The 26,639-nt window shown below is 37.7% G+C and overlaps 2 protein-coding genes across 2 annotated transcripts; both read right to left on the bottom strand.

The window, feature by feature from the left end:
- Positions 1–7,685: 7,685 nt before the first annotated feature.
- LOC307128332 (uncharacterized protein) lies at positions 7,686–10,768 on the bottom strand. Its single transcript, XM_079820110.1, has 7 exons — positions 10,382–10,768; positions 10,164–10,308; positions 9,956–10,054; positions 9,708–9,852; positions 9,367–9,512; positions 8,363–8,502; positions 7,686–8,255 (listed from the first exon to the last, which is right to left on the bottom strand). The coding sequence occupies exons 1-7, from the start codon at positions 10,488–10,490 to the stop codon at positions 8,119–8,121; spliced, it is 921 nt and encodes a 306-aa protein (XP_079676236.1). The 5' UTR covers positions 10,491–10,768; the 3' UTR covers positions 7,686–8,118.
- A 1,841-nt stretch (positions 10,769–12,609) lies between these two features.
- Positions 12,610–25,073, bottom strand: dnajc1 (DnaJ (Hsp40) homolog, subfamily C, member 1). Its single transcript, XM_079820099.1, has 12 exons — positions 24,542–25,073; positions 23,319–23,420; positions 23,135–23,181; positions 21,452–21,617; positions 21,247–21,344; positions 21,078–21,168; positions 20,887–20,974; positions 20,614–20,774; positions 20,417–20,536; positions 18,843–18,891; positions 18,252–18,703; positions 12,610–13,711 (listed from the first exon to the last, which is right to left on the bottom strand). Exons 1-12 carry the CDS (start codon positions 24,692–24,694, stop codon positions 13,643–13,645), a joined length of 1,596 nt encoding a protein of 531 aa, XP_079676225.1. The 5' UTR covers positions 24,695–25,073; the 3' UTR covers positions 12,610–13,642.
- Positions 25,074–26,639: the final 1,566 nt, after the last annotated feature.

The raw sequence follows: 26,639 nt of genomic DNA, 5'->3' as shown, positions 1-26,639 counted from the left end.
AAATTCACAACCTGTCTCAAAAAAAGAGACCACATCCAACTTTTGCACATCCAACTGATTAAAATGATTTAACGATTCACCAGAAAATAAAAAGATAGGTATTTTCAGTGCAGCGAGCCAGACACTTCATAATACTATCTGCAGCTGTGCCTTATTTGAGTGTATTACCAAGTGAAAGGCCTGAATGTTAAATACCTTGGACAAATTGATTCTATTGATTGAAACCTGAATCCTCCGTGATGCTATACATGTGGAGGCTGTTAAATTAATGGGAATTACAATGATGCGATGTGGTGAACATGAAAACAAATCAGTTGTTTGTATGGATTACAAAACAGCTTCTCTAATGATTGACACAAGTCTTTAGTCAGGTTAGACGCCATACTGAATTTAACAGGGATCAAAAACTGTGAGGGGTTATCTTTGTACAGTTATAAAAGTTATAAAAAAGGATCACGTAATTTCCACAACTCACATAGATTTTTGTCATCTGAACAATTGGTATTAAACATAGTTTTCATTCCTGTCAAAAATTAAATATGGCGCTAAAATGTCGATAAGGGGATTGTCCTAATGTTCTTTCACAAAATAGATTGCTCTAATGCTCTGATGCTCTAGTTGATCGTAGGGGTGGGAATCAGTACCTCATGATACTGTTGTGTTGTGTAAATGAACCAAACGCAAAGAAAGTTTTCTGTTTTTAGTTGAAAATGGTGTCGTGTAAACAACCCCTTAAAGGGCGTCTTCGATGACGTATTCTGTAAAAATCCATCTTTTTTGCATTCTGATTCTAACATCCAAAGGCACAAGAAGATATGTTTGTCTTACTCTGTGGATCTCGCCCATTTTCCTCCACTTGTCACCATTGTTTTTCTGCCACCATAATGTGTGCAACTGCAGTGACTTAAGTGTGACGTCTGCTCAAAAATGGTCTATATTCATATCTGACAGACATCTGTATCCATGGTATTTCCCATTTTTTTTGTCATATTATAAAAACAGCTGTTAACTACTCAAATTATTATAATTCATTTATAATCATTCAATACATTTCTGCTAGAAAATAAGGCTTAACACACTCATCTTATTTTTAGTTCCTAATACAAAAATGACATTTGACTCCACGTTCCAGCTTGACCACAGAGGAAGTGTGTCTTTAACACAATTTTAAACTGTGCACAGCAGAAAAGAGCATGAAGCGAGACCTCATTGTTGTCGCTGCTGGTTAGTACTCTTGAGTCTACTTACGGCAATTTAAACATTTTATTTTGTTTCACATTATGTACATGTAACTTTATCTATTTGAATTTTTTCAGGTTTAATTTGATACATATATATGACTCCACGTATATATATATATATATATATATATATATATATATATATATATATATATATATATATATATATATATATATATATATATATATATATATATATATATATATATATATATTATACACACACACACACAATACATGGCTCACAATACCGATAATGTAGCCTGGTCCTACCAGACTCGTACATTTCATTTGTACAGAGAGTCGGGCCACTCTCCATTGACAAGCGTAATGTAAATGATGACAGAATTTTCATTTTTGGGTGAACTAACCCTTTAACTTCCTTGAAGGCAGGTACTCTGTTGAAGTTTAAAACTATTGGATCTGCCCAGAGCCACTCTGGATCTGCCATAACCAATCGCTAACGTTTGGTCGTGACGCATGTCATCTCAAACTAGCGGATGACACAAACATCATTGTTCTCAGCCACTCCATCTGTTCGCTGATTGTACCGGTTAAAATTTGACCGGAGAAAACCAGAGAATATACTGCAATCACCATCGGAGTACTGAAGGAAAATGAAAATTGAGCGGAAGTACGTAGGAGGGCGGAGCCAGGCTACCGATAATGATCATGATACAGCAAATCTGCGATTATAAATATTTTGCGAGACAATCCTATAATGATACATCACGATATTTGTCTACCTATGAAAACAAAATGCACATGAAAAGGTGAAGTGCAGGTTTTCCAGACTGTGGGCATCTATTATTTTACTCACACTGCTGTCCACCGTCCTGTTAAAAGCCTCTTTTTATCAGGCTATTGCGTTCACGTTTCCCTCATTCATGTGTTGCGCACTACCTCGAGGAGCCATAAAGCTGGGAGCATTGAAATCTATTTAGAGTGCCTTATTTTATTAATTAAAATATTGATATGTGGCACCCGTGTATCGATTCTCGTATCGCACGGAGGAGAACAACGATATATATTGTCATATCGATATTTTGTCCCACCCTTAGTTGGTCAATAGTTTTTCCTCATTATTTGAATGATCAAAAAACAAAAACAAAAAAACATGATCAAACTGAAATGCTCTCTTGCTTTGGACTTCCACATCAGGGGCTACATCTCCATGGTGACATATTCAGTAATGACTGAGGAGCAGTAAGTCATTTAAGTGGCAGAATGATTTGCTTCCAGTCCGAGACAGAGGTCTTGACCATCATGATCTCTCTGTAGAGTCTACAGAGGGCCTAATGACTGACAATTGTCTTATCCTTTATATCCAATAGTAGTGTGGAAGCAGTCAGAGAGCTTTGTATAATGATCCATGACCGATTTTATTTAAGAGTTATGTTATCAAACATTTACAATCATTGAAGTCCTCCATTTCCAAAAGTGTATTACAGCTGTTACATTGATCTAATAAATGAAATGCCATTAGGTTTGAAATACTGTGATAGTGGAAGACAAACACAAAGGACAAAAAAAATGCTCTTACTCCCTTATCTGCAGTACTGATCCACTGAAGTCAATAGTTTGCACATTCACTGTATGTGTTACAACTCTTTCACATGTGGTTCCTCTCTCAAATAGCATTGTTTTAATCAGCTCTGTTGATCTATGTACTGTACCGTACACACAGAGGAAGTGTGTCTTTAACCCAATTTTAAACTGTGCACAGCAGAAAAGAGAATGAAGCGAGACCTCATTGTTGTCGCTGACTGACGCTGGTTAGTACTCTTGAGTCTACTTACGGCAATTTAAACATTTTATTTTGTTTCACATTATGTAACTTTATCCATTTTAATTTTTCAGGTTTATTTTGAGAAGACATGGGAATTGGTAAGAAATGCATTTATTAACTGTATATATATATATATATATATATATATATATATATATATATATATATATATATATATATATATATATATATATATATATATATATATATATATACACACACATATATATTCTATGAAGGCACTGAACCTATTAACGACAATAAAATGTTATCATTCACTCGTGTTTTTTGTGATCTTCCAGACTATTTTGACGAATGGCCTCGCTACTGCTTGTTCTGCATCTGGCTCATCGACATCGCCCTGATATTTACTCTATACCACTTGGAAACATGTTTGAGGGAAAAAGTTGAAAATTACAGATGTCAACAAGAAAATTACAGATGTCAACAAGAAGACTATGTCAACTCCGGTGCAGGTGGTAGCGAGCAAGCCAATTGAAGCAGTAATTGGACAATTAATGTTAAATTGCTCTCACACAAAAATGGCGGTTCAAAGGAACAATTGACATGTTGTAATGAGTGTCTTAATATAGACCTACTTCATTTAATTAATTTTGTTCACTCCCTTTAACTATATTTTTAAATTTTCAATAACAGGTACACCTTTATAATATAATCTTCATATTCATGTTTCTGATAAATAATGCTTTTTTAAAATGTCTAAAATAAATGTGAAAAAATAATGTGACTATAGAGAATCTAACTTTTTTTCCTTTTTCACAAAAAAGTGTTTCAGGTGGTAATCCCTTAAAGGGTTAGTTCATCCAAAAATTTAAATTCTGTCATTGATCACTCTCCCTCATGTCGTCCCAAACCTGTAAGATCTTCGTACATCTTCGGAACACAAATTAAGATGAATTTTGATGAAATCCAAGAGCTTTCTGAGCCCCGATAATGCAAAGTAACAAAGCCACTTTCAAAGCCCAGAAAGGTAGGAAAGACATCTTTTAAATAGTCCATGTGACTACAGTGGTTCAACCTTAATGTTATGAATCGACAAGAATACATTTTGTGCGCAAACCCACCCCCAAAAATAACAACTTTATCAGGAGCGATTCTATTTTCATTTTAGGGGGGCTTATCCTCCAGTGAGGGTATGAAAAAAATGGTAACACTTTAGTTTAGGGTCCAATTCTCACTATTAACTGCTTATTAGTATGCACATTAGGATATTGGCTGTTTACTATTACTTATTAGCCTGACGTTGTCAAACTCAATTCTAGTCAGAATATGAGTCTGAGACCGCTCCGTTGGGCTGTGATTATGGGGCGTGTTTCAACCGAGCCAGGAAAGACCTCAATTGGATAGACCTACAACCAATCAGAGCAACGGAGCGACGCATAACGTTAGTTGTCAAATGTCAACAGAACTCAACTGCACTGTGTTGCCAAGTCCGTGGGTTGTTTATCATGTACATTGTTTATCATATACAGACCCAGGAATGCGAATTTTAGCAGGCAGCCCTGCCAATATTCTCGCGGTCATATTTTACCCCCCAAATGCCATTTTTTCCCCCGGAGAACCCCCCCAGAATGCTATTGGGCTTGTTTTTGGCCAGTTTTGAGTAGCAATTGGGCGGGTTTTGTTGTAAAAACTTGGCAACCCTGTCTGCACGCACGCTGGAATAAGTTACGTTAGAAGAAAAAGATGAGTATAAACAATCTTTGCTGGTGTTGTAAAAAAAGAATTTAAGGATACACAGATTACTTACCAACACGATCATCATTTCTGAGAGAAATAGTAGGTGAATGCATATACAAACAAGTTCTCAGTTTAGGATTAGAACAAATTCAACCCAAGTGCCTTTGATGACGTGGATGATTACGTTACTGTTTATCATCTGTCCATCATCGTCTATAGCCCGCTCTGACAATTTCATTGGTCCGAACAGTTTCTGTTCGGGGATAATTACTTCTCTATGGAGCAAGTCCAGACCAAACTGCCCGAGCACAATTGTTGTGGGCGGGGCTATGTTCGGCTGGCATCCAGGCTAATTACTTATACTTATAAAGCAAATATTAATGCCTTATTCTGCATGAATGTAGGCAGGTTTGTAATCACAGAGATCCCAACTGTTAGGTAGTTAGGGAAGTTCAGGGGGATGCTCCTCCGAGAACATTTTGATTTCTATGATCTACATATGTGCATTTTAAGATGTTCTGAAGGTCAAAAAATGTGATAACAATAGCTTGAAAACCATGTCAGTGGGCAGATATGACATAGTTTTTCCATTTTCGTCAGTGAAGAAAGTAAACATATGTTTAACTGATATTTATATATTTTATGAGTCATTTTTGTAGACATGTTATTTTACTGAAGGCTAACAGGAAAGCTAGGTGACTAAGTTTATTAAATTAATTCACAATATGCACACATTCATTACTAATCTTATGCCCAATACATGCTAAAAAAAGCTGAGCTTTTCTAATTTACTGAAGGCTACAAATGGAATTATATTAATTTACAATATTCACACATTCATTAATCTTATGCCTAATCTGAAGAAAACGGCTTTGTTAATATTTCTTGTTTGTTAAAGGAAAACTCCACCGTTTTTAGAAATAGGGCTTATTCAACTTCTTTAGCTATTTTTTACAGTCTATGGTTTAGCTGCTTGCATATCTCGCATTTGACGTTGAGTCGTGGTGCAAAAATGTGCGCTCAGTCTCAGCAGCTTCTGTGTGAACATAAAGCCCGCCTACTCTGATTTGATTGGTTTTCTCAAATATTTGCACATTGACGAGCGGTGACAGACCAATGAGGCTCAGATCAACGCACACACCTCTGCTTCTGACGTGCGCTCTTCGACAATTTCTTCTCTTCTGTGTCAGTGTCTGACGCTGTTCTCATTGTATACACAGTGCAGCGCTTCCGGGTTCTACGTCAGAACACTGGCTCAGTATTGGCCGGCTCCTGCATCAGCACCACACACATGCATCGTGGTGCTCACGTGAACAGCATCAGAGACTGACACGAAAGAGAAGAAATTGTTGAATAAAGTCCATGGGTGTCACTAGAAACTGGCGGGAGGGTTCGGCTTCGTCCCGTCTTTTAGTCTGCGTTAATCAGCGCGTCAGAAGCAGAGGTGTGTGCGTTGATCTTTTTTTTTTTTTGCCGCACAAAATGTATTCTTGTCGCGTCATAACATTAAGGTTGAACCACTGGAGTCACATGGACTATTATATCTTATGTCTATTTTTATGTATTTACTACCTTTCTGGGCCTTGAAAGTGGCAATTACGTTGCAGTCTATTGGGGGTCAGAAAAGTCTCGGATTTCATCAACCATGTCTTAATCTGTGTTCTGAAGATGAACCTTCGGAAGGTCTTATGGGTTTGGAAGGACATGAGGGTGAGTAATTAATGACAGAATTTGGGGAATTTTCAACTAACCCTTTAAATAACTGGTAACACTTTACAATAAGGTTTCATTAGTTAATGTATTAACTAACATGAACTAACCATGAGCAGTACATTTGTTACTGTATTTGTTCATCTTTGTTAACGTTAGTTAATCGAAATACAGCTGTTCATGGTTTGTTCATGCTAGTTCACAGTGCATTAACTAATGTTAACAAGATTTTAATAATGTATTATTAAATGTTGAAAATTAACAAAGATAAATAAATGCTGAATAAGTGCAGTTCATTATTAGTTCATGTTAACCAACGTAGTTAACTAATGTTAAATAATGAACCTTATTGTAAAGTGTTACCAAATAACTCATGTTATAAACAACAATACAAAGTGTTAATTTAGAAAGCACAAGAAGACTCAGCATGCTATAGTTTTGCAACTTTTGTTTCATTAGTATAAAATGCAAAATAATTATAATATAATTATTCTTAGCATAGGACTTTGCACGTGGTAAGCAAGTCTGAAATGGAGGGGATGTTAATCTCCTGGGAGGAAAAAATGTCCTTTATTTGTCTTTTACTTTCTCATAAGTAATTCATCCTGTAGTGAACAAGCCAAAGTACACAGGGTCAAGCCTGCTGCAGCTGCTGCCAGGAGACACACACATTCCAAAGGGCAACAACATGCATGACAAGATGCTTCAGTTCACATCCACACCAAAGTAAATGTACACTAAGAGCCGTGATCAAAGCCTGTATACTCACAAGACACAAATATTGTGTGGCAACCCTGAATGTCTCTGTTGAAAGCTCAATGGTTTCAGAAGCTAGCAATCAACACCAAGGTGGTTTCCAGAGCGCTTACACAAAACATATCAGAGTTCTTTGTCAAGAATCATTCATCTTAGCGTGTATCATGCAACATCTGTGGTAAACTTTTAGTAATCAATAACAATGAGATTTTCCTACATCAGATGCATTTAAAGTTTTTCATAAAACACAATTTAAAACACAAACAATAGAAACATTTTTAGTTTTTTTTTCACTTCTACTATGACTTCTGTAGTACTTCTCTAGAAAGATGGTTTTGTTAGTATTATTGGCTAATGGCTATTGTATGATATATTGCTTATGATGTTCCTTATTTGTATGTTTATTTGGATAAAGCTTCTGCTAAATTACTAAACTTTAATGTAAGTACACACATATGTTATTTTTATAGTAACTAGCGAAACAAAATACTGTCGGGTATAAAATTTTTATTTTTGGTCACAAGTAATTGTACACAGATACACACTATCACATTTTTAAAAAATAATTAAAATAGAAAACAGTGATTTAAAATTGTAATAATGTTTAAAAATATTAATGTTTTACTGCATTTTGATCAAATAAATACAGCCTTGGTGAGCATAAACATTAAAAAAATTTTAGTATGGTAGTGTATAATATAGAACATAATATGTCATAATGTAAGGCACATTTAATATACATGGCCTGGCTCAAGCTCATATTAAATACAAAATTGCTACCATTTCATGCAAATATTCCTATAAAAAATTCAAAAGCATCTGCCCCATCTGAAACACATTCATGCAGGACATGTACAGCAAACCTGGAAGGGTTATCATTCACGTCATCTTTAATATTTCATGTGAAATACATGTGTTTAGTTACTCATCGGTGCCACTGTTTTGTGACATCAGGACCTCAGGGTTCACTTCATGGTACAGAGGCCGAGTCCTGTGTCTCCAAACCACCAGACCCACTCGCACCACTAACACAATACAGACCATCACAAGGAGCACCACTATGGAAAATAAGAGCATGACACTGTAAGCACTGTGAGCACAATGTAGCATAATATTGTGTGGTCTTTCACTTTGTGCCTATCACTTGTGTTTATCATTGACTTACCTGAAAAGACTGCGTTCCGGCCAGGTGCTGCTGCGTCGTAATGTTTGCTTAGGCTTCCAATTAGAGTATAGATAATCACAGGGTAAATGGTAAGGATGTAACGGACATGCTTCTCTATTAGAAAGTTTTCAACTGTAAACCTGTAGAAGTCACAAAGAAATAAAGAATGCTTTAGACAAAGTGTGCTGATCTAATGCCTTTAATCATATCTTAAATATGAGTCAATGACAAATAAAAGTGCCCACGATAAAAAAAAATTTATTCATCTTTCTTTGTAAAATATTTTCACAAGTCTAGTTTAAAACGCATCTAAATCCATTTTTTTCAAGAAAGGTTTCAATTGAATGACTTTTAATGTCAAAATATTTATAAAATATTTTTTTTTATAATAATTTAATTTTAATATTCAACTTCAATGTCATGTGGAATTTACAAAGTAAAAAGTAATAACATTTTCCAAACACCTTGTATTAAACATCTTAAATTATTTTTTCAAAGTAAAACTTTTTTTATTTATTTTTTACACATTTTAAGACACATTCTTTTAGTTTTTGGAGAGTCGTACCACATGACAACTACAGTAACCTTGTCTCGTCATCTAAAAGTAAAACATTTTAAATGACTTACTCATGGCATTATTTCATATTTTATGTTTTTTTAATGCATGTTCTTTGCATGTTTTCTGAGAAATAATAATAAAAGCCACGGAATTCCAAACTACTTAATAAGTTTGTCAAGTCAAAAAAATTATTTTAATGAGGATTTTGTCCTCGTTATGATATCAGTTGTATCATCTAACATTTGAGCTTTATGCTCCCCAAGATATATATTTTTAATTTTTCAGAAGCTAACTTTCATAAAGAGCTTAAAAGCATGCTCATCACAAAAGATATGTTTAAATCATTGCATGTATAAATTGCATTTTCCAGATAAGCAACAACAAATGTGCATTTTGTCATTGACCCATATGACAGAATTTGTAGCAGAAAATAAATTATGATTACCATATAATTACTTCCAACAGGAGTATGCATAAAGAAGCTGTAGCAGCATTTGTTGGGGAAACGGATGCCAAATCCAACACAACAGTGAAGTTGAGCAGTGTGGCGATGGTTGTCCATGTTGCATAGGTGGCAATACCATTTTGAACCTGAGGTACACATTTGGCCATTTTAACAAGTGAATCTGTACTGCACCTAATTTGCCTGCTTTCCTTTGTTTGGATTGATACTGTGCATTTAAATACCCTACATATGTGAGAAGATACTGTACACCCATTTTATATAAATGACGTAAAATGACGAGTGCCTCTTGTCAAGTCGAATCCAACATGTTCAATGCATACCAACACTATGATGCAGAAAAGGTCTTTTTGGTGGTGCCGTTTCAGCCACGAGCCATGAGTCCGTAAACCAATACAAGAGAAGAAGATCAGCAGGTAGTTGGTGAAAGCAATCAGGGCAAGAAGCATCAGAGCAGGGATCATCAATCTAAGTCAATAAGAAACAAACACGTGACCTCCTGTGACAGACATGCAAAGCACCACACAACACTCTTATGATTATGCTGAAAACTATGTTGGCTACAACTTACTCTCTTTCCCACAAGACAAGCCAGGTGCTGTTCAGAACCATGTTGATGATCCATGAGAGAAAGAATTCAGAGGGCAGGAGTGCTTGACTTGAGTACAACCTGAGAACAAATAAGTCAGGCAAAGACTATTAAACTATAATAAATTGCTTTCAAACAGTGTGAATAAGCAAACTGTTGATGTGAGTGGAGTGTATTTGTCTCGAAGTACCCTCTACAGAACCAGGTCAGGATATATACGTTCATCAGGAAGAGCCATGAATAAATGACACCCCATATAGAGAAGGTCCATCCTGCAGGAGTGATCTCTGTCTGATATCTGTCTGATATATTTCCAGTGCTTCGCTGAAATGGACCTAGAAAGCCAAAGTGAAAGTAGATGTATATATAACTAATATCCGTGAATAAATGAACGTGTAGGCTACGTACCTTTTCCTTGTCCCGCGAGCGCGTTGATAACCAAAGTAGCAATGTAGGCGAATTGAGAAAGGACAATGAGCAAAATACGCAAGATCTTGTGATTCCCCAAAAGCGACATTTTATCTAAAAAGCACACTTATTTCGTTTTTGAGAAGCTATGACAATTGTGTCGATATTGCGCGTGCCACGTTGTGAAGTTAGCCAAGTTAGCTAGAGACGCTGTTAACTAGGTGCTAATAGAAACCCTATTTACGCAATATTTCTGCGTACAGATTAATGTCGCACATCCTTTTGGCTGTATAACTTATAGCTATCTTGGACTTCTTAAAACAAAATTTCTGCCACTATGAGGCGTATTCTCTTGTTTACGTTATAAAAGATGCTCTGTCGAAAAGTGTAAGAGAGCCATCTGCTGGACAATAACAACACGACCAGCGTCCACAAGAGGTTTATCTCGACAAAAATGTATTTAACTCTGGTTTTAGAGACAAGGTTTTGACTAAATCAGGACTTGGCCTAGGTTAGATTAGCACATTTAAGTTGCTTTTATAAACGTGGCTTAAAAACATTACTGGTGTGCATCTTGAGACAAAATGAATTAAGTTGCTTTCCGTTTAAGAGATTTCAAACATGTTTTAGTCTGGAAGTAGAAGGCTTGTCTGTGAAACCAGGCATAAAAATATCATTTGTTAGTGTGAAGCTGCAATGAGCTATAAATAAAAAAGAAGAAGAAGAGGTTGTTCTTGTACCTTATTGTTATTAATATTCAGTTTCAGTCACTGATTCAGACGGCGCAGAGACAGTATAACATAAAACATGTATAAACTTCAGTAGAGTGTTATACACACGTGTGATGTGTTACTTTTATAATTGTATTTCAGTAGACCTATATCATAAATATGGCTTATTGATTTGAATGTTCCAATTTTCAGAGTTTAATAATTCATGAAGAATGTTTTAAATTTGTAAATTCAACAATCAGAATAATTGATTAAGTACTTGAAAGCCACGTTTAAGTACATTACTGAAGGGAGTTTTGGCTGGTAAATTTGTTTTATCTTTATTTGTTTGATTATGTTTTAATAAAACAATCTGGGTTTTTTTAATATTGATGACTGAGAGATGGGCTATACAAATAAAAGTTTCTTAAAAGCCTGATGTATCATATTTTATAGGCCGCATACATTTAATCATAAAGGGGGACATTTGTAGAATTATACTAAAAGGCCTTATTTGCTTTTATTTTAGGAGTGAGCTGTCGATCAGAGAGCAGAATTCATGCAGTACTGTAGATTGTGTACAACAGGGAATGATTGAAAGCCATTTGGTGTGACATTAAGAGGACTGAACAGAGTTATCTGACAGGTCACATCAACAGAAGTAGACAACATGAGCAAATCTATAAACAATTTCTGTGATGTGCTATTTTGAAATAATGAGTCACCTGTCCTGTCAGGTTGGTAAAACAATTATACTGTGCAGTGGAGTGGAGAAAGAGTTTGATAGACATTTTTGTCTTGCCAGTGAAAAATAAGTAGCCTAAGTGCCAGGTTCTTAGAAATGTTCTCTTTGCATAGACATTGGTTTCATATTTATAAACACAGTAACCAATAATTCATGAAACTTGAAGTGGCTGGAAGTATTGCGTTTCCTCTCACAGCCACGTGAGGGCGGCAGACATCTTTTAAGATGAGTCCTGACTCCTGATTATCAGTAAAACAAACTGTCCGGAGCAGATACTTTCTTTTACCATTTCCTAATATCTCCCCTAATTTATGTGTTGTTCCGCTATTAGTAAATGAACAGTAACATTGTATCTATTTAGTCACAAATACATCTGATTTGTAACAAGCTGTCGAAATGGTTCCACTTTGCACGTCAAAAATATTTCCTCGCACACAGACAAGGTTTATGCTGCTTTCACGTGCTCTCGGAATTATCGTAAATACGAGTTTCCTAGGTAAACATTGCACATGAACGCCCTCACATTTTGAAACTTGAATGCTATGAGCTCGCAATCACGACTTCAGAAGTCGGAATAATCAAATTTCCGATAGCACGTGAAGGCCACTTTAAGCCCAGGCTAAAATTCATGTTTGAGCTTTTTTTAACCGCAAGCAATTTACACTGGCATATCTTAAAATATGTCACTGCCAATGTTTTGCCTCAAGATGGACGCGAGTCATTTTTCCCCCCTAACTTTTTTAAATGACCTAATAATCCTAAGGACACTCAAAACATGTCAAGAATTTGAAACATTTAATATTTCTGGAATCAGAAAAAACTGCATTGTATAACACGTGAAACCTGAAATTTGCAAACTGCAAATTATCTTAAGCTTTCCAAGTTTATTTCATAAAAATATACTACATTAGGCCTACATTATTACATGTAAAAAAAAGAATGAGCACTACATTAATCACTGACATAGGCCATTACATGAAAATGCAACATTTGAAGATTGCATCTTCAATTGCAATGTTCACCAACGACTCAAATCTGTACATACTGTAATTTTACTCGGGTCGATTTAAAAACCACTGAAAAGAGTTAAAGGGATAATATGTGCACAAAAGGATCTCATAACATTATCCTCTATCCCTTTAATAATGAGGTCCATTCTGTGGCCTCTACTTCCTAGTCGAGTTAATTACTTTAATATTTCTGCATTGGTTCAGGGTCTAAGGCATAGGAATATTTAAAAATACTGTTGCACATAAAATTAATTTAGATGACAATATTTTCTTCCGACTTACAGGAAGCACAACATTGTTTAAATGTCTTGGACTGAGAAATCAATTGAGATTTAATCTAAATCTAGAGCATGGTAATATATGAGGACAACTCTTTCATACTCTTCAATATAGTCAATATGTGCTGAAGCATAATAATGACCACATGAGAGACTGACACCTTAATTATTGAATGCAAATACTTTATGTTTTAACAAATGACCAAAACAGATTACAGCACAACACATGCTTCTGAAAATAAAATTCAAAATTGGGGGAAAATAAAACGTTAAATGCATATCTTCTGCTCCTCAAATGGTTGCAAAGAGAAACAAAACAAAAAACAACGACAATCTGAAATGGATTTTAAAATAAATAAAAACCTTCTTTAAATGTGCAGTTTGGATCTTTCCAATAATTAATGCTGACGTTTCAGGCTCTGCTGAACATGACACACAGTCTGACAATAGGACGTAGGGTTGCATTAAGGCACATAACAAGCAGGTGAGAGGTATGGTGAAATACTGAAGACCAGGAGTCAGCTTTTAACCTGCTTCCGTTTCTGAATCAGCTCAGCCAGGAGTTTAAAACGGGACATGCACTCCTCCTGAATAGGAAAAAAGAGAATCAATTCATCAACCAATATCAAAATCCAGCTTTTATACACAGGTAAATATTGGTTTAAATAGGGCCTATAAAGCTCTTTTACAAAGTCTTGATTTTGTTTTTAGGGTCCATTAGGGGGGAAAAAAATTGATTTTTTTGCCGTTCACTTGCTAAATCTGATCGGATGTGCGCAAAAATCAGTCTGAACATAGCCTTTGTCTCCTTGGTTACGGATTACATTCAGCTGTCTATCATTACATTTTCCTGTGTATTTATACTTTCCTTTTTTTGTTCAGTTTATTGTAGGTTCTTTCTTTAGTTTTTGTGTGGTTAGTGACATTATTCCCCCATGTAATCTCCTGTGTGTGTTCTAGTAAGGTCAAGTAGTTTTTGTTTGATAATCTGTGTCATGCGTTTAATTACTACCACCATAAACGTTACAGAAGATCCGACCCAAACTGATGATGAGGATTGCTTCTTCCAGAACGGCCGGACGCTGGAGAAATATGTGGAGGGCTGTCTACAGCAAGGTGCGGTGGAACGATGAGACCCTGAAAGTGCTTTTCTGGAGCAGGATAGATAACACCCTTGGCCAGATGCTGCTGTTAGGGCAGGATCACCTCCCTTTTCCCTTGCCATGGGAGGAATACAACGGCTCCACCCGTTGTGATCCTTAAGCCGATGGCGTCGCCTTGGACCTGCGATGTTATCACAGGCCACCATCCTTGTGGCTGGGTTGAGAGATCCAGTCTCGCCTGGCTCCGCCTCCAACAGCTGGTCCAAAGCTTCTTCCAGAAAATCCATCTTCCAGAAAATCCATCCAGAACCCGCCTAGGCACTTCCCTCTGTTCTCCACTGTGGAGAGCCCTTTTCTCAGCTCCTCCTGTTACTCATCATCGCAGTCCCCCTCCAGAGCCCCCTGTTTTATTTATGTTCCTGTGTGTTTGTTTCTTGTGCTTCAGTTTAGTTTAGTCTTGATTGCATACTAGTTAGTCTCTTTGGTTACTGATTACGTTCAGCTGTCTATCATTAAGTTTCCCTGTGTATTTACAGTCTGTTTCGTTCAGTTCATTGTCGGTTCTCATCTGTGGTTTGTGTGGTTAGTGACATTATTCTCTGTGTAATCTCCGGTGCATGTTCTCCTAGTAAAGTAAAGAAGTTATTGTTTGATAATCTGCATCATGCGTTTAATTACTACCACCATATACGTGACAGGCGCCTAATGTCTACTTCACTGTTTTTGTTCCATGTCATTTTGTTTTATTAATTCATTGCGGGTTCCCTCATACGTCATACTCCAGAGTTCCCTTACCCATTTTACGCACTCTTCAAACACGGTGCTGATGATTGTTGACACGCTTAAATGTATAGATTAAAACTTTCTTATTGTGCCCAAGAGCCTGATCTTGTCCACATGTAATTTAACAAGAAACTAGGCTTCTAACCGCAGCTTGAGAGCTGTAGTTCCAACCGCGCAAGTCTGCTGTGCTGTTTGTGAATGTTCGTCAGAAATATGGTTTCAGGAGATGTAAAAACTGTTGGACTATGTTGGTAACGACTGAACTTGCGACCATAGTTGGCTAATAAGGCTTTCAGGTAACGCACCCTAGTTTAGTTCTGGGCCCAGTTGCATGAAACCTCTTAAGTGGTTGTATCCCAAAGGGGAAAAATCCCTGAGGCAAAGGATTTCTTTAAGAGCGTTGCAACAAACATCTTAACCGTCACCCTCACCTAAGTGTTTACACTAAGCTTTTCGCGATAATTTCTGGCAAAACACGGCGATGGAGCAGCGGTTGCTATAATTACGAAATCTCACTCAATAAACAAGACTTTTAAACAAGTTTGACATTTACTATATGTACTATACAGCTGTACTACAATATTTGAGTTATGGAGAATATTAAAGGCGGTCTGACTGATGGCACAGAGCGTCCTCGAGCACATTGTTTTAGAAGTCCAGCTACGACACCTGACCGGAGGATGTTCAAAATCCTGCCGCGCCACTCGCATCGTTTTCCATTAAATAACATTATATATGTCCAACTCGTTGTTATTGTATTGAACTCACGCATCAACGCCACTTTGTTCACAACTTCAGTTTAGTGATTATTCACTGAATGACACATTCGGTGTCCTAGACGCAACGTGTGCTAGCCGGCTTTACAGTAATGGACAGGGGAAAAACACCCAAGCCTGCCACTATAATCAGTCACTCTTGCGCACAAGATGAAAGCCTGCCATGAAATAATTAATTCAAGTGCACAGTGGAAGTAATGAAAAAAAATTATGAAAACTTTGGTGTTGAATGTTTATTTAATCAATATACACCGTGTCACGTCATACTTTCAACAGGCTTATTTTAATTGATTGGTAAAAGTGCACATCGGTACATTCTTTTTAGGGCTGCCACTAACGACTATTTTTATATTGATTCATCTATTGACTAATTTATTGATTAATTTATCGATTAATCTATCGACTAATTTATCAAAATTTTCAGCAATATTACTTAAAAACATTTAATTTAACTTGCAACGTTGGCCTACAGTAGTGTACTATGAAAAAAAAGTATAAATGTAAACAAGCCCTTGACAAAATGTAAAACTAAACTAATTTATCAAAATTCTCAGCAATATTACTTAAAAACATTTAATTTAACTTGCAACGTTGGCCTACAGTAGTGTACTATGAAAGAAAAGTATAAATGTAAACAAGCCCTTGACAAAATGTAAAACTAAAAGAGTAAAAATGTAAAAAGGTACACATTGTAAACCAACATAACAAAAAAAGAGAATATCAGCAAATACTTTTTATATAGAATAGTGTTGTCACGATACCAAAATTATGACTTCGATTCGATAACAGACTAAAATACCTCAATACCGATACTGAATCGATACCATGGCAAAAAACTGTACAAGTAATTGAATAAGATGACAGAACTTACCATACATTGTTTTATCATTGTTTTAAGGTTAAAAACCCTAAAAACTAACTAGGCCGGGTTCCTGCCCTGCCCTGCTACCTGCCAGGTTCCTGCCCTGCCCTGCTTCACACAGAATAATAGGTCCGGCCCTTTAAAGGGATAGTTCACCCAAAAATGAAAATTCTGCCATCATTTAATTACCCTCAAGTTGTTCCAAACCTGTATGAGTTTCTTTGTTCTGCTGAACACAAAAGAACATATTTAGAAGAATGAGCAGATAGAGCAACCATTGACTACCATAGTGGGGAAAAAATACTATGGTAGTCAATGTTTGCTCTATCTGCTTTGTTACAAACATTCTTCGAAATATCTTCTTTTGTGTTCAGCAGAAGACAGAAACTCATACAGGTTTGGAACAACTCGAGAGTGAGTAAATGGCGGCAGAATTGTCTTTTTTGTGTGAACTATTCCCTTTAAGAGCTGCACGGACCAAATTCATTGTAACACCCGATTTCTCATTCAACTCTGTATACGTTTACTAAAGACATATCCGACGGCGTTTACCCGAATAATCGCCAGGACGTGCATTTTTACATATTTTGTCTCATTCAAACCCAATAATCCGCAAAACTGGCGTCTGTGTGAAAGGCGGCTGCACGTGCGCTTCAGGTCGGAGCACGTCCCGGCCGCGCCGCACTTTTCTTGTGTTCTTTTTCCTCAGCTGCACATATTTGACGGTTCTGCTTCCATTGTTTAGTGAACATTGCTCACACACACGTCCTCACTCCTGCTGTCACAGAGACGCAGATTAAGAAATACTGCTCTTATTAGAGTGCGGTCATTTTTAAAGAACTACAATTTCATTTCATACCCAACTTACCCATTCGACTAAAAATATTGACGTTGACTAATTATCAGCGTCGACGCAGTCGATTGTATCGACCAATCACGACAGGCCTAATTCTTTCTCAATTAACATGAAATTATCCATCGCGTTTGAGTTCAGCAGATGACTTAGGGGACCTATTTTTATCTCTTCATTTTTTAAGAGCTAAATGGTTACTAAGGACTTTGTTGCAACGTATAACAGAACTCAAGGAAAAACTTAAGCATTTAAGGGAAATACTCAGTAACAGCCTTAAGATTCCTTAAGTGGACCCTTAGGTTTTTTTTCTTGCAACCCATATTTCACTAAGGGTACCCTTAACCTTGTAACTAAGGGTTTTCTTAACTTAAGGCCTTTCATGCCACCGGGCTCTCTATGGTCTCTATGAAGCATCTCCTTCCAAAAAGCACAATCTGATCTGATTGGCTATTATAATTGGTTTTATTAGTCAACCGCTTTGAGCGCGTTTCGGAAATGTCACACCTCTTACCGTAACTGTTAGGCCTCGCCCCCTTTATTTTGTGTATGCCAGGAATAATTTAAATAATGGATATTGTGACTTGTTTGTTCCCGGAAGAAAAGTCAAGACTACAATTGACGCATTTCAGGAAGTTCAGAAACAGTCCACACTGATATAGAGAATAACTCATTTTGAAACTGAAAATGTAATAAAAGCATAACAGGTCCCCTTGAAATTAATTTTCCAATGGTGAGAAAGTTGATGCTCACCTTGGTCTTTCCAGGCACCACCTTGGCGATCTTGTCCCAGCGTTCAGTGGTGCCACGTGGGTATTGCTGTAAGGCCAGCTCCAAGAGCTTTTGCTGGTTCTGTGTCCAGACATCATCAGCAGCACCGGGTTTTTCTTTAGAGGCTGATGGTTTCTTCTCATCTTCACTGTCCTCATCCACAGCTGTGGGGTCGAAGTCTCTTTGTCTGCGTCCTTTTACCCTCTCCTCCACTGCTCCAGTTCCAGTGCTCCCAGCTGCAGACTTTTTTGTCCTCCTTCTGAGTGCTTTGCTCTCGGAGTCCTCTGCCCCAACAGGCTCTCCCGAATCCTCTGGCTGCTGCTGTTGCTCTAATGGCTCCTCTCTCTGGGTCATCAGACTGTCAGGCACTGTGACAGCTCTGGAGCTCTTTGCCATCACTGTACCACCCTTCAGCTCAGAAAACTTCACCAACCCTGGAAACAGAGACAAAGTGGAGAGAGAGACATGAGTAAATGTTCTGACAGATATGCCTGATAATATATCACAGTAGATGATAAAGGGAACATGGCAAGTGGAATTTTATTCAAAATCCTTTAATGTAGGAGTGAATACCTGATGTATTGGTGACACAGTCTTTGACTTGCTTCACTTTTGCAGTTACCTGTATAGAAAAAAAGTTCTCATTTTTTATTTTTTTTGGTTTCAGTGGCTCCTTACACACATCTATCTACTACTCAAAATATGAACACTGAAAGACCCAGCTAATGTGCACATACGGTGCACACTAATTTAGTTTTTAATCTTTCTTTTATTAATACATTCTTAACTACACTACATTTATTATTATTATTATTATTATTATCAATGTTGAAAAAAGGTTGTGCTGCTTAATAATTCTGTGGAAACCATGAAACATTTTTTCAGGATTCTTTGATTAATAGACAATTCAAAAGAACAGCATTTATTTGAAGTAGGAACACTCCACCTTTTTTTTTTAAATAGTTTCATTTTCCAACTCCCCTAGAGTTAAACAGTTTTACCGTTATCGAATCCATTCAGCCGATCTCCGGGTCTGGCGGTAGTACTTTTAGCATAGCTTAGCATAGATCATTGAATCTGATTAGACCGTTAGCATCTTGCTCAAATGACCAAAGAGTTTAGATATTTTTCCTATTTAAAACTTGACTCTTCTGTAGTTACATTGTGTACAAAGACTGACGGAAAAATAAAAGTTGTGTGAAAAGCAGGAATGAAAGTATAGTTCCTAGCCACATCGGCTTAGGCCGGCTACACACTGCAAGCGTGGCGTTTCTATTGCGTGTCAGTTGCGTGGCGTTTTGTGTTTCTTTGCACACCAGAAACATGTATGACGCGCATTTCATGTTAAACATAAATATATAGCCTATTCAGCAAAGACAACGTCGGCAGTATCGATGGCCAAATAGGCTACAGAATATTTTGTTCCGTATTGACAGGTGCAATATATTGAAAATAGATAATTATTATAATTTTTTTTAAATTACAATTATAATTTGCATTTACGTCAAAACCTAGAGACTTTCAAACATTAAAATGTAATTTATTAATATGTATTTGTGTCAAAATGAAATATAAACATCTTTTCCTATTCTATTTTGCCTGGAAACGCTTCCAACACGCTTGCGTGTCGCGTGAAAAATAGGCGTTGGTTCTATTTCTAGCATGCACGCGTTTTCCGCGCTCTAACCTGTTAACATGGGAGCCGAAATAAAACCGGACAAGCCACGCTTTAAGTGTGTAGCCGGCCTTAGAAAATCACAACTTTTCATTTTCCGTCGGTCTTAGTACACGATGACCGACGGTCAAATGAGCCTATTTTCAAAAAGGTGGAGTGCTCCTTTAATGCATTCTTGCTTGGCCCAAACCTTTGAATGGCAGTGCATTTGTTTGTGTGAACAAAACTAAACAGTCAGGAGAGACGCTGCTATCTACAATTGAAAATACACAAATATATGTTTTTATATATTTTTATTTAACCTTTTTTTTTCACAGATTAAGTTATGGCTTTTATGCAACACTGATTAAATGTATTTATTAAATAATGAAAGTTCCCTCATTATGCAAGTTTGATAATATATGTATCTACAGCAGCATTATCACAGCTATCGGTCAGCCACTAGTCATAATTATACTAATTATAGACTCACCTCAGACACTGATCTGCCTAACTCATGTGCAATCTTCTCCCACCGGCCTGGCGTTCCACCAGGAAACTTGGCCATACAGCGGGAGAGCTGGCTAAGATCCTCATCCGTCCACTCATGAACCTACAATCATCACAAGCCATTTTAAAGCAATACTTACATTTTAAATCAATGTCATTTCAACAGAGACAAAAACTTACTTTCTTCTGCTGTTTTTTGTCTTCTAACCAGTCATCCATTTGATCTTCAATATCTTCAATAGACGTTCCCTGATCGTACGTTGGCATAAACGCTGCATTCGTACTGGGTTCATAGACTGGAAACTCCACTTTAGGTTTCTTCACCTTGGGCCGTTTTTCTTCTGCAGAGCAAGATCGGTCAGCATCACATATTATTAAGGGTCACAACTGAATCCCACTAATTATGTGCAGACAGAGGTCAATGTGCAACGTGTAACTGTGTTGTGATCTTACTCTGCTGCATTTCCTGTTCTGCCAGAGCCTCTGCCTCCTTCTCTTTTACTTTCATTTCCTTATAATCTTTATAATACTGCTTCACATCCTAAAATACAACATACGGTCATGATTACAGGTGTATGCTTGAATTTTCTGAGTGTCTCTTTTGAAAACACAGCTCAAAAGCCTCAAATCTGGTGGAACCGTACCTGTATGATATGAGGGAGAGACTTCACTGAATAGTACAACCAGATGCTTAATTTAAGAGGCAAAATGTCATGCCAGTGTGGCCTGTCAGATCTACAAAAAGGAAGCAAAGATTTACAAGTCTGACTAGATGCTGCTTCTTTAAGAAAGCATCTGGTGTTATTGGGTTACCTCTCATTTTTGTCCTGTCCCAAGGACTTAATCTCCTCTGTTATCTTACTGCTTTGCTTCTTCTTCTTCTCTCTCTTCTTCCTGCTCAGAAGTTCATCCTGAGAAGAATTTCGATATAGCCGCTATCACTGGGCATGCTAAAGTAAATGTAGTATTTCGGCTAACATTACATGATGACAACTCTGCTATACAATTCATCACTCACCAACTGCTTCTCGAGGTAGATGGACCATATAACTGCATAGTGGCCCACAGTCAGAATGAGGAAGAGGAGGAAGCCCAACTCTCCATTACTCATCTTCCTAACACGTCGATAGTAGAAGACAGGCTGTCTCCAATCTGGCAGCCCATTAACCAGGATGTCGTCATATCTGTGAATGTAGTAAGAAACTACTATGTAAAATCTAATTTTAAAAGACTGTGACCATAATCGCAGTCACACTGGTGCAAACAGTGGTTCTCTATCAGGGGGCCGGGAGTCCCGGGACCCACAGGAGGACCTCAGCAAACTTCCAAGGAGGCCACAGGATGGTTACGAATTATTTATTTATATACACATCGATCAGGCATAACATTATGATCACTGACAGGTGAAGTGAATAACACTGATTATCTCTTCATCACAGCACCTGTTAGTGTGGGATATATTAGGCCGCAAGTGAACATTTTGTCCTCAAAGTTGATGTGTTCGAAGCGGGAACAATGGGCAAGAATGAGGATTGTGATGTCATCTAGATTGGGTCAAAGCATCTCCAAAACTGCAGCTCTTGTGAGGTGTTCCCGGATCAGTATCTCGGGTGGTCAGTATCCATCAAAAGTGGTCCAAGGATGGAATAGTGGTGAACCGGCGACAGGGTCATGGGCGACCAAGGCTCATTGATGGACGTGGGGAGGGAAGGCTGGACCGTGTGGTCCGATCAAACAGACAAGCTACTATAGCTCAAATCGCTCAAGAAGTTAATGCTGGTTCTGATAGAAAGGTGTCAGAATACACAGTGCATCGCAGTTTGATGTGTATGGGGATGCAGATGCAGACCAGTCAGGGTGTCCATGCTGACCCCTGTCCACTGCCGAAAGCACCAACAGTGGGCACGTGAGCATCAGAACTGGACCACGGAGCAATGAAAGAAGGTGGCCTGGTCTGATGAATCACGTGGATGGCCGGGTGCGTGTGTGTCGCTTACCTGGGGAAAACATGGCACCAGGATGCACTATGGGAAGAAGACAAGCTGGCGGAGGCAGTGTGATGCTTTGGGCAATGTTCTGCTGGGGAACCTTGGGTCCTGCCATCCATGTGGATGTTACACATACCACCTCCCTAAGCATTGTTGCAGACCATGTACACCTTTTCATGGAAACAGTATTCCCTAGTGGCTGTGACCTCTTTTTAGCAGGATAATGCGCCCTGCCACAAAGCAAATATGGTCCAGGAATGGTTTGAGGAGCACAACAACTAGTTTGAGGTGTTGACTTGGCCTCCAAATTCCCCAGATCTCAATCCAATCGAGCGTCTGTGGGATGTGCTGAACAAACAAGTCTGATCCATGAAGGCCCCATCTCTCAACTTACAGGACTTAAAGGATCTGCTGCTAACATCTTGGTGCCAGATACCACAGCACACCTTCAGGGGTCAAGTGGAGTCCACTCCTCGACAGGTCAGGCCTGTTTTAGCAGTAAAAGGGGGACCAATACAATATTAGGAATAGGTCATAAAGTTATGATTGGTCAGTGTATATATAAAACTAAGTTAAATGCGAAAAATGAAAATAAAGTAGAAAAATAATATGCAAACTGAAATCATGCTTTTTAAGACCTGCACAAATAAAGTAACACTGTTTGAGAGTCACTGGTGTAGGATGAATAGAAAAACAAATCATGAGAATTTCACCTTTCTCTCCTTTCCTCATCCTTGAGAACTTCGTAAATGGCAACCAACTAGATGACAAAGAAGATATTTCAAATGTAATATCTCAGATGTTGCAAATTCCAAAAGGTGTAAAGCAAGCAAGCAATCAACATGATCTACATTAAGCCAAAAAGTAGTTTCATTCAGGATTAACAAAAACACCTACCTGTCGAAACTGGTTTTCTGCATTTTCATCTTTGTTTTTATCAGGATGTAAAGTAAGTGAGAGTTTTCTATATGCCTTCCTGATCTCAGAAGAGGACGCATCCTGTTAGAAACAGAATCAGGAATATTACGATCATAAACATTGAATTGCCAATATTTACAAGTGTCGCATACTCTGAGACTAGTACACTGCAGTACATAAAATCTAAATCGTCATCAATATAAAATCAACACATATGATCACTTTGGTAGCACTGACTGTGTGAATGGATTGCCTTTGGTGTTTCAGGCAGAAATGAATAACAGTTACAAGCAATAAAATCTGCAACAAACCCTCACACCATCTCATTTCCTACACAGAGAATAAAATTGCTACCACTAAACAGACTGTAATGTTAGCAATATCAAGTAGAATATGCAGCTTAAACTGGCAGCTGTATCTGGTACACTGTTTTGGGCTAGCAATAGCTACCAGGTAACCATCCCAGAGTGGTTAAGATGTTTTTTCGGAGCATGGTAGCTGTTTTACCAGCATGGTAGCCGTTTTACCAGCATGGACTAGCTAATAACCATCTTAGACCAGCTAGAAACTAGCTACCATGTTCCTAAACAGAGCTACAACACTTTTAGCAGAGAATTAGCATTATTCACTTTCTTCTAAATGTATTGACAGCGAATTCATGCAAGGTACATGTATAGCAGCGGTATCCCCATATATCTGAATCGCGTTAGGAAAGAAAGTGAAACCAAATGCCAGGTTTTTTACGGGTCTTGATTATAATAATAAAAGCTCGGGCTCTTCGATGCATCAAATAACGTTACCACTTAGCAACAGAATGGTGAAATTAAAGCAGGACTATAAAAACGATCGTTTGTGTGCACAGTAATGACACGTCATGTGTTGTATAGGCCCTCAGCCCGGAGGTTTCTTTGTCAATGGCCACCGCCGTCCAGCTTCTGCAGGAGGCAGAGTCCGACTACCGCTACCCCGAGTCGGGAGGCATAATTGTGAAGCTGAAGGGAGCCATTCAGCTAATGGGTTGGGTTACTTTGATAAGAATGCAATCACTGTAACGTCGTTAAACCCTGGAGGCGACAGTGCGATAAATAAACGTCGGTGCCCTGCAATATGTTCAAGTTAAGTGCATTTATCGACACCGTTTGAATGGCCAGAGTTAAAGGCGTGACACATTTGGATTACGAATTACATTAAACTGTTCTTACCTGATTAACCGACAGGAACTCGTAGAAGTTTTGGGGGATCTCCTCCACTAGATCGAAAAGCTCCAGGTCTGCGTCCCATGCTAACGTTGGCAATGGCTGAATAACGAACAGCCCGGAGAACAACAGCAACGTAAGGGTTTCGGGCAACGCCATTGCTGAAAGTTTTATATGTTTGCGAAGGTTTAACACCCACTATCCATTCAGAGACATTGGTTTTGAGACGCCTTTAGCATAACTTCCCGTCCTTCGGCTCAGACGGGCCCATAGCTCGAGCTCAGCCTACACACGTTTCACATGCAGCCGCCACAGCACGAGCCAATAAGCATGAAAGCTTCTGTAGTGACATGGTGCGTCATGTCATGGCAAATCTTACCATGAGAATACTTTCAGGACCCCTGGCATCTCAATTTTTGAGGTATAGATTATTTCATAATAATCGCCTAGATATCAAGTGAGCATTAGCCTATATCCCGGTAGATGCGTAGCAGTGTTTTTTTCCCCAAACACAAAAAAAGTAACGTAGGCTATCTCTGCCTTGTTCGTTCCAGGTTTTCCTTAAATATTATATATTTTGTATTTTCCTTTGTCATCTCTTGATAGTAAAATAAGTGATGTCACATCAGAAAATGTAGCCTACTAGGCCTATTCTATTTTAATTATTTTATGATTGGTGAGATATGAAAGAAAGATTCAACACGTAACGGTGTTTGTTCTCTTAACCAAATAGCCTAATCTTATTTCAATCGTTGGTCTCAATTTTCAACATTTTGAACAATTCATCCCGTCTCAGGGCTACATTCATCCCGTTTCCTTTCGACAGCAACAATGGCCATGAAGTTTAGATGAAAGTCCATTTGATTAAAACTGTCCTATGGCAGCAATAAGCTCAAGTGAAAAGTGCAGTCTCAATAGCCCCGAGTTTTTCTCGGGGATTTTGTGAATAAGAGAATATTTTGGTGAGTAGGCCTATTGACAGAGTCAAAACATTTGAGATGTTAGTTAAGATATAAAGCTTAGTTAGACTTCGATATCTTTAAAAGTAGGGAGTAGCCTACTAACACAATATTTTGTTAAAATATAGGCCTACCATAATTTAATGCAATATATAGGCTTACAATATTTGATTGTAGGCCTATAAGCCATTTGCGGTGATGATTAGTGGTAGCCTACAATAAATGCAAGTCTTGAAAAGAATTAGCCTTTTTCTATAGGTTAATGTAGCTATGTTTATTATTATTAGCCTTTATTTTATTGTCCTGCCTATATATATATATTTCCAATTAACGCAATGTCATTGTTTTCTATCTTTGATTTGATCAGTGAAGTTGCATTTGCGACATGAGCTAACTTTTTAACAAAGAAAACAATTATTTAATTGATCCTAACTTCTATAATTTAGAAACTCACGAGGGCGTCGTTGCGCTAGTTACGATAATAGCCTAGCTATATGTGTCAGGGGTTGGCCTTTTTTAGTCACAACGGAAATCTGAAACAAAACATGTAGGCTATCTCCATTTCTGGTAGTTTAATGGAAAATCTTTAATTTAGCCATTTTTTTGTTTGTTAAACTCTTGTCCTTGAGGACAAGTGGTGACCAGAAAACTGACCAGTGGTGACAACTATAGGGACGCACGCTATAATAACGTGTGATGGTATCATTTTGTAACGAGTGAGCAATCACAACACCCAGTTAAAGCAACAGTTTGATGTTTGACCACGTGACAAAGCAAATTAGGTGATAGTGGAAGAATTCTGCAAAGTAGGCATACCTGCAAAATTCGTCTGCATTCGTTTAAAAAAACAAAATAAGCATGGCAATATTGACACCGCCTATATGTCTAAAAAAATAAAAATTAGGCTATACATAAGTACGTTAAAGCGCGAAAGTCAAAAAGCATAGGCATAGCCTACCGCTCATTACGGCACTAAATAAATAGAAAATATAGGCTATATATTTTTTTGTTTTACTGGCCAGTGCCTGTTTTGGTGATCAGTTAACTGTTATGCATACAATTTGTTTGATTTCCAATTAATTTTGTATTATTGTTTATAAATAAATAGGCTATAGCCCAACATAAACGGAGTAAAATGCTAATTT

This window comes from Gobio gobio (genome assembly GCF_949357685.1).
Source record: "Gobio gobio genome assembly, chromosome: 6".
Classification (NCBI taxonomy): domain Eukaryota; kingdom Metazoa; phylum Chordata; class Actinopteri; order Cypriniformes; family Gobionidae; genus Gobio; species Gobio gobio.
This window is presented reverse-complemented; position numbering and strand designations above follow the sequence as displayed.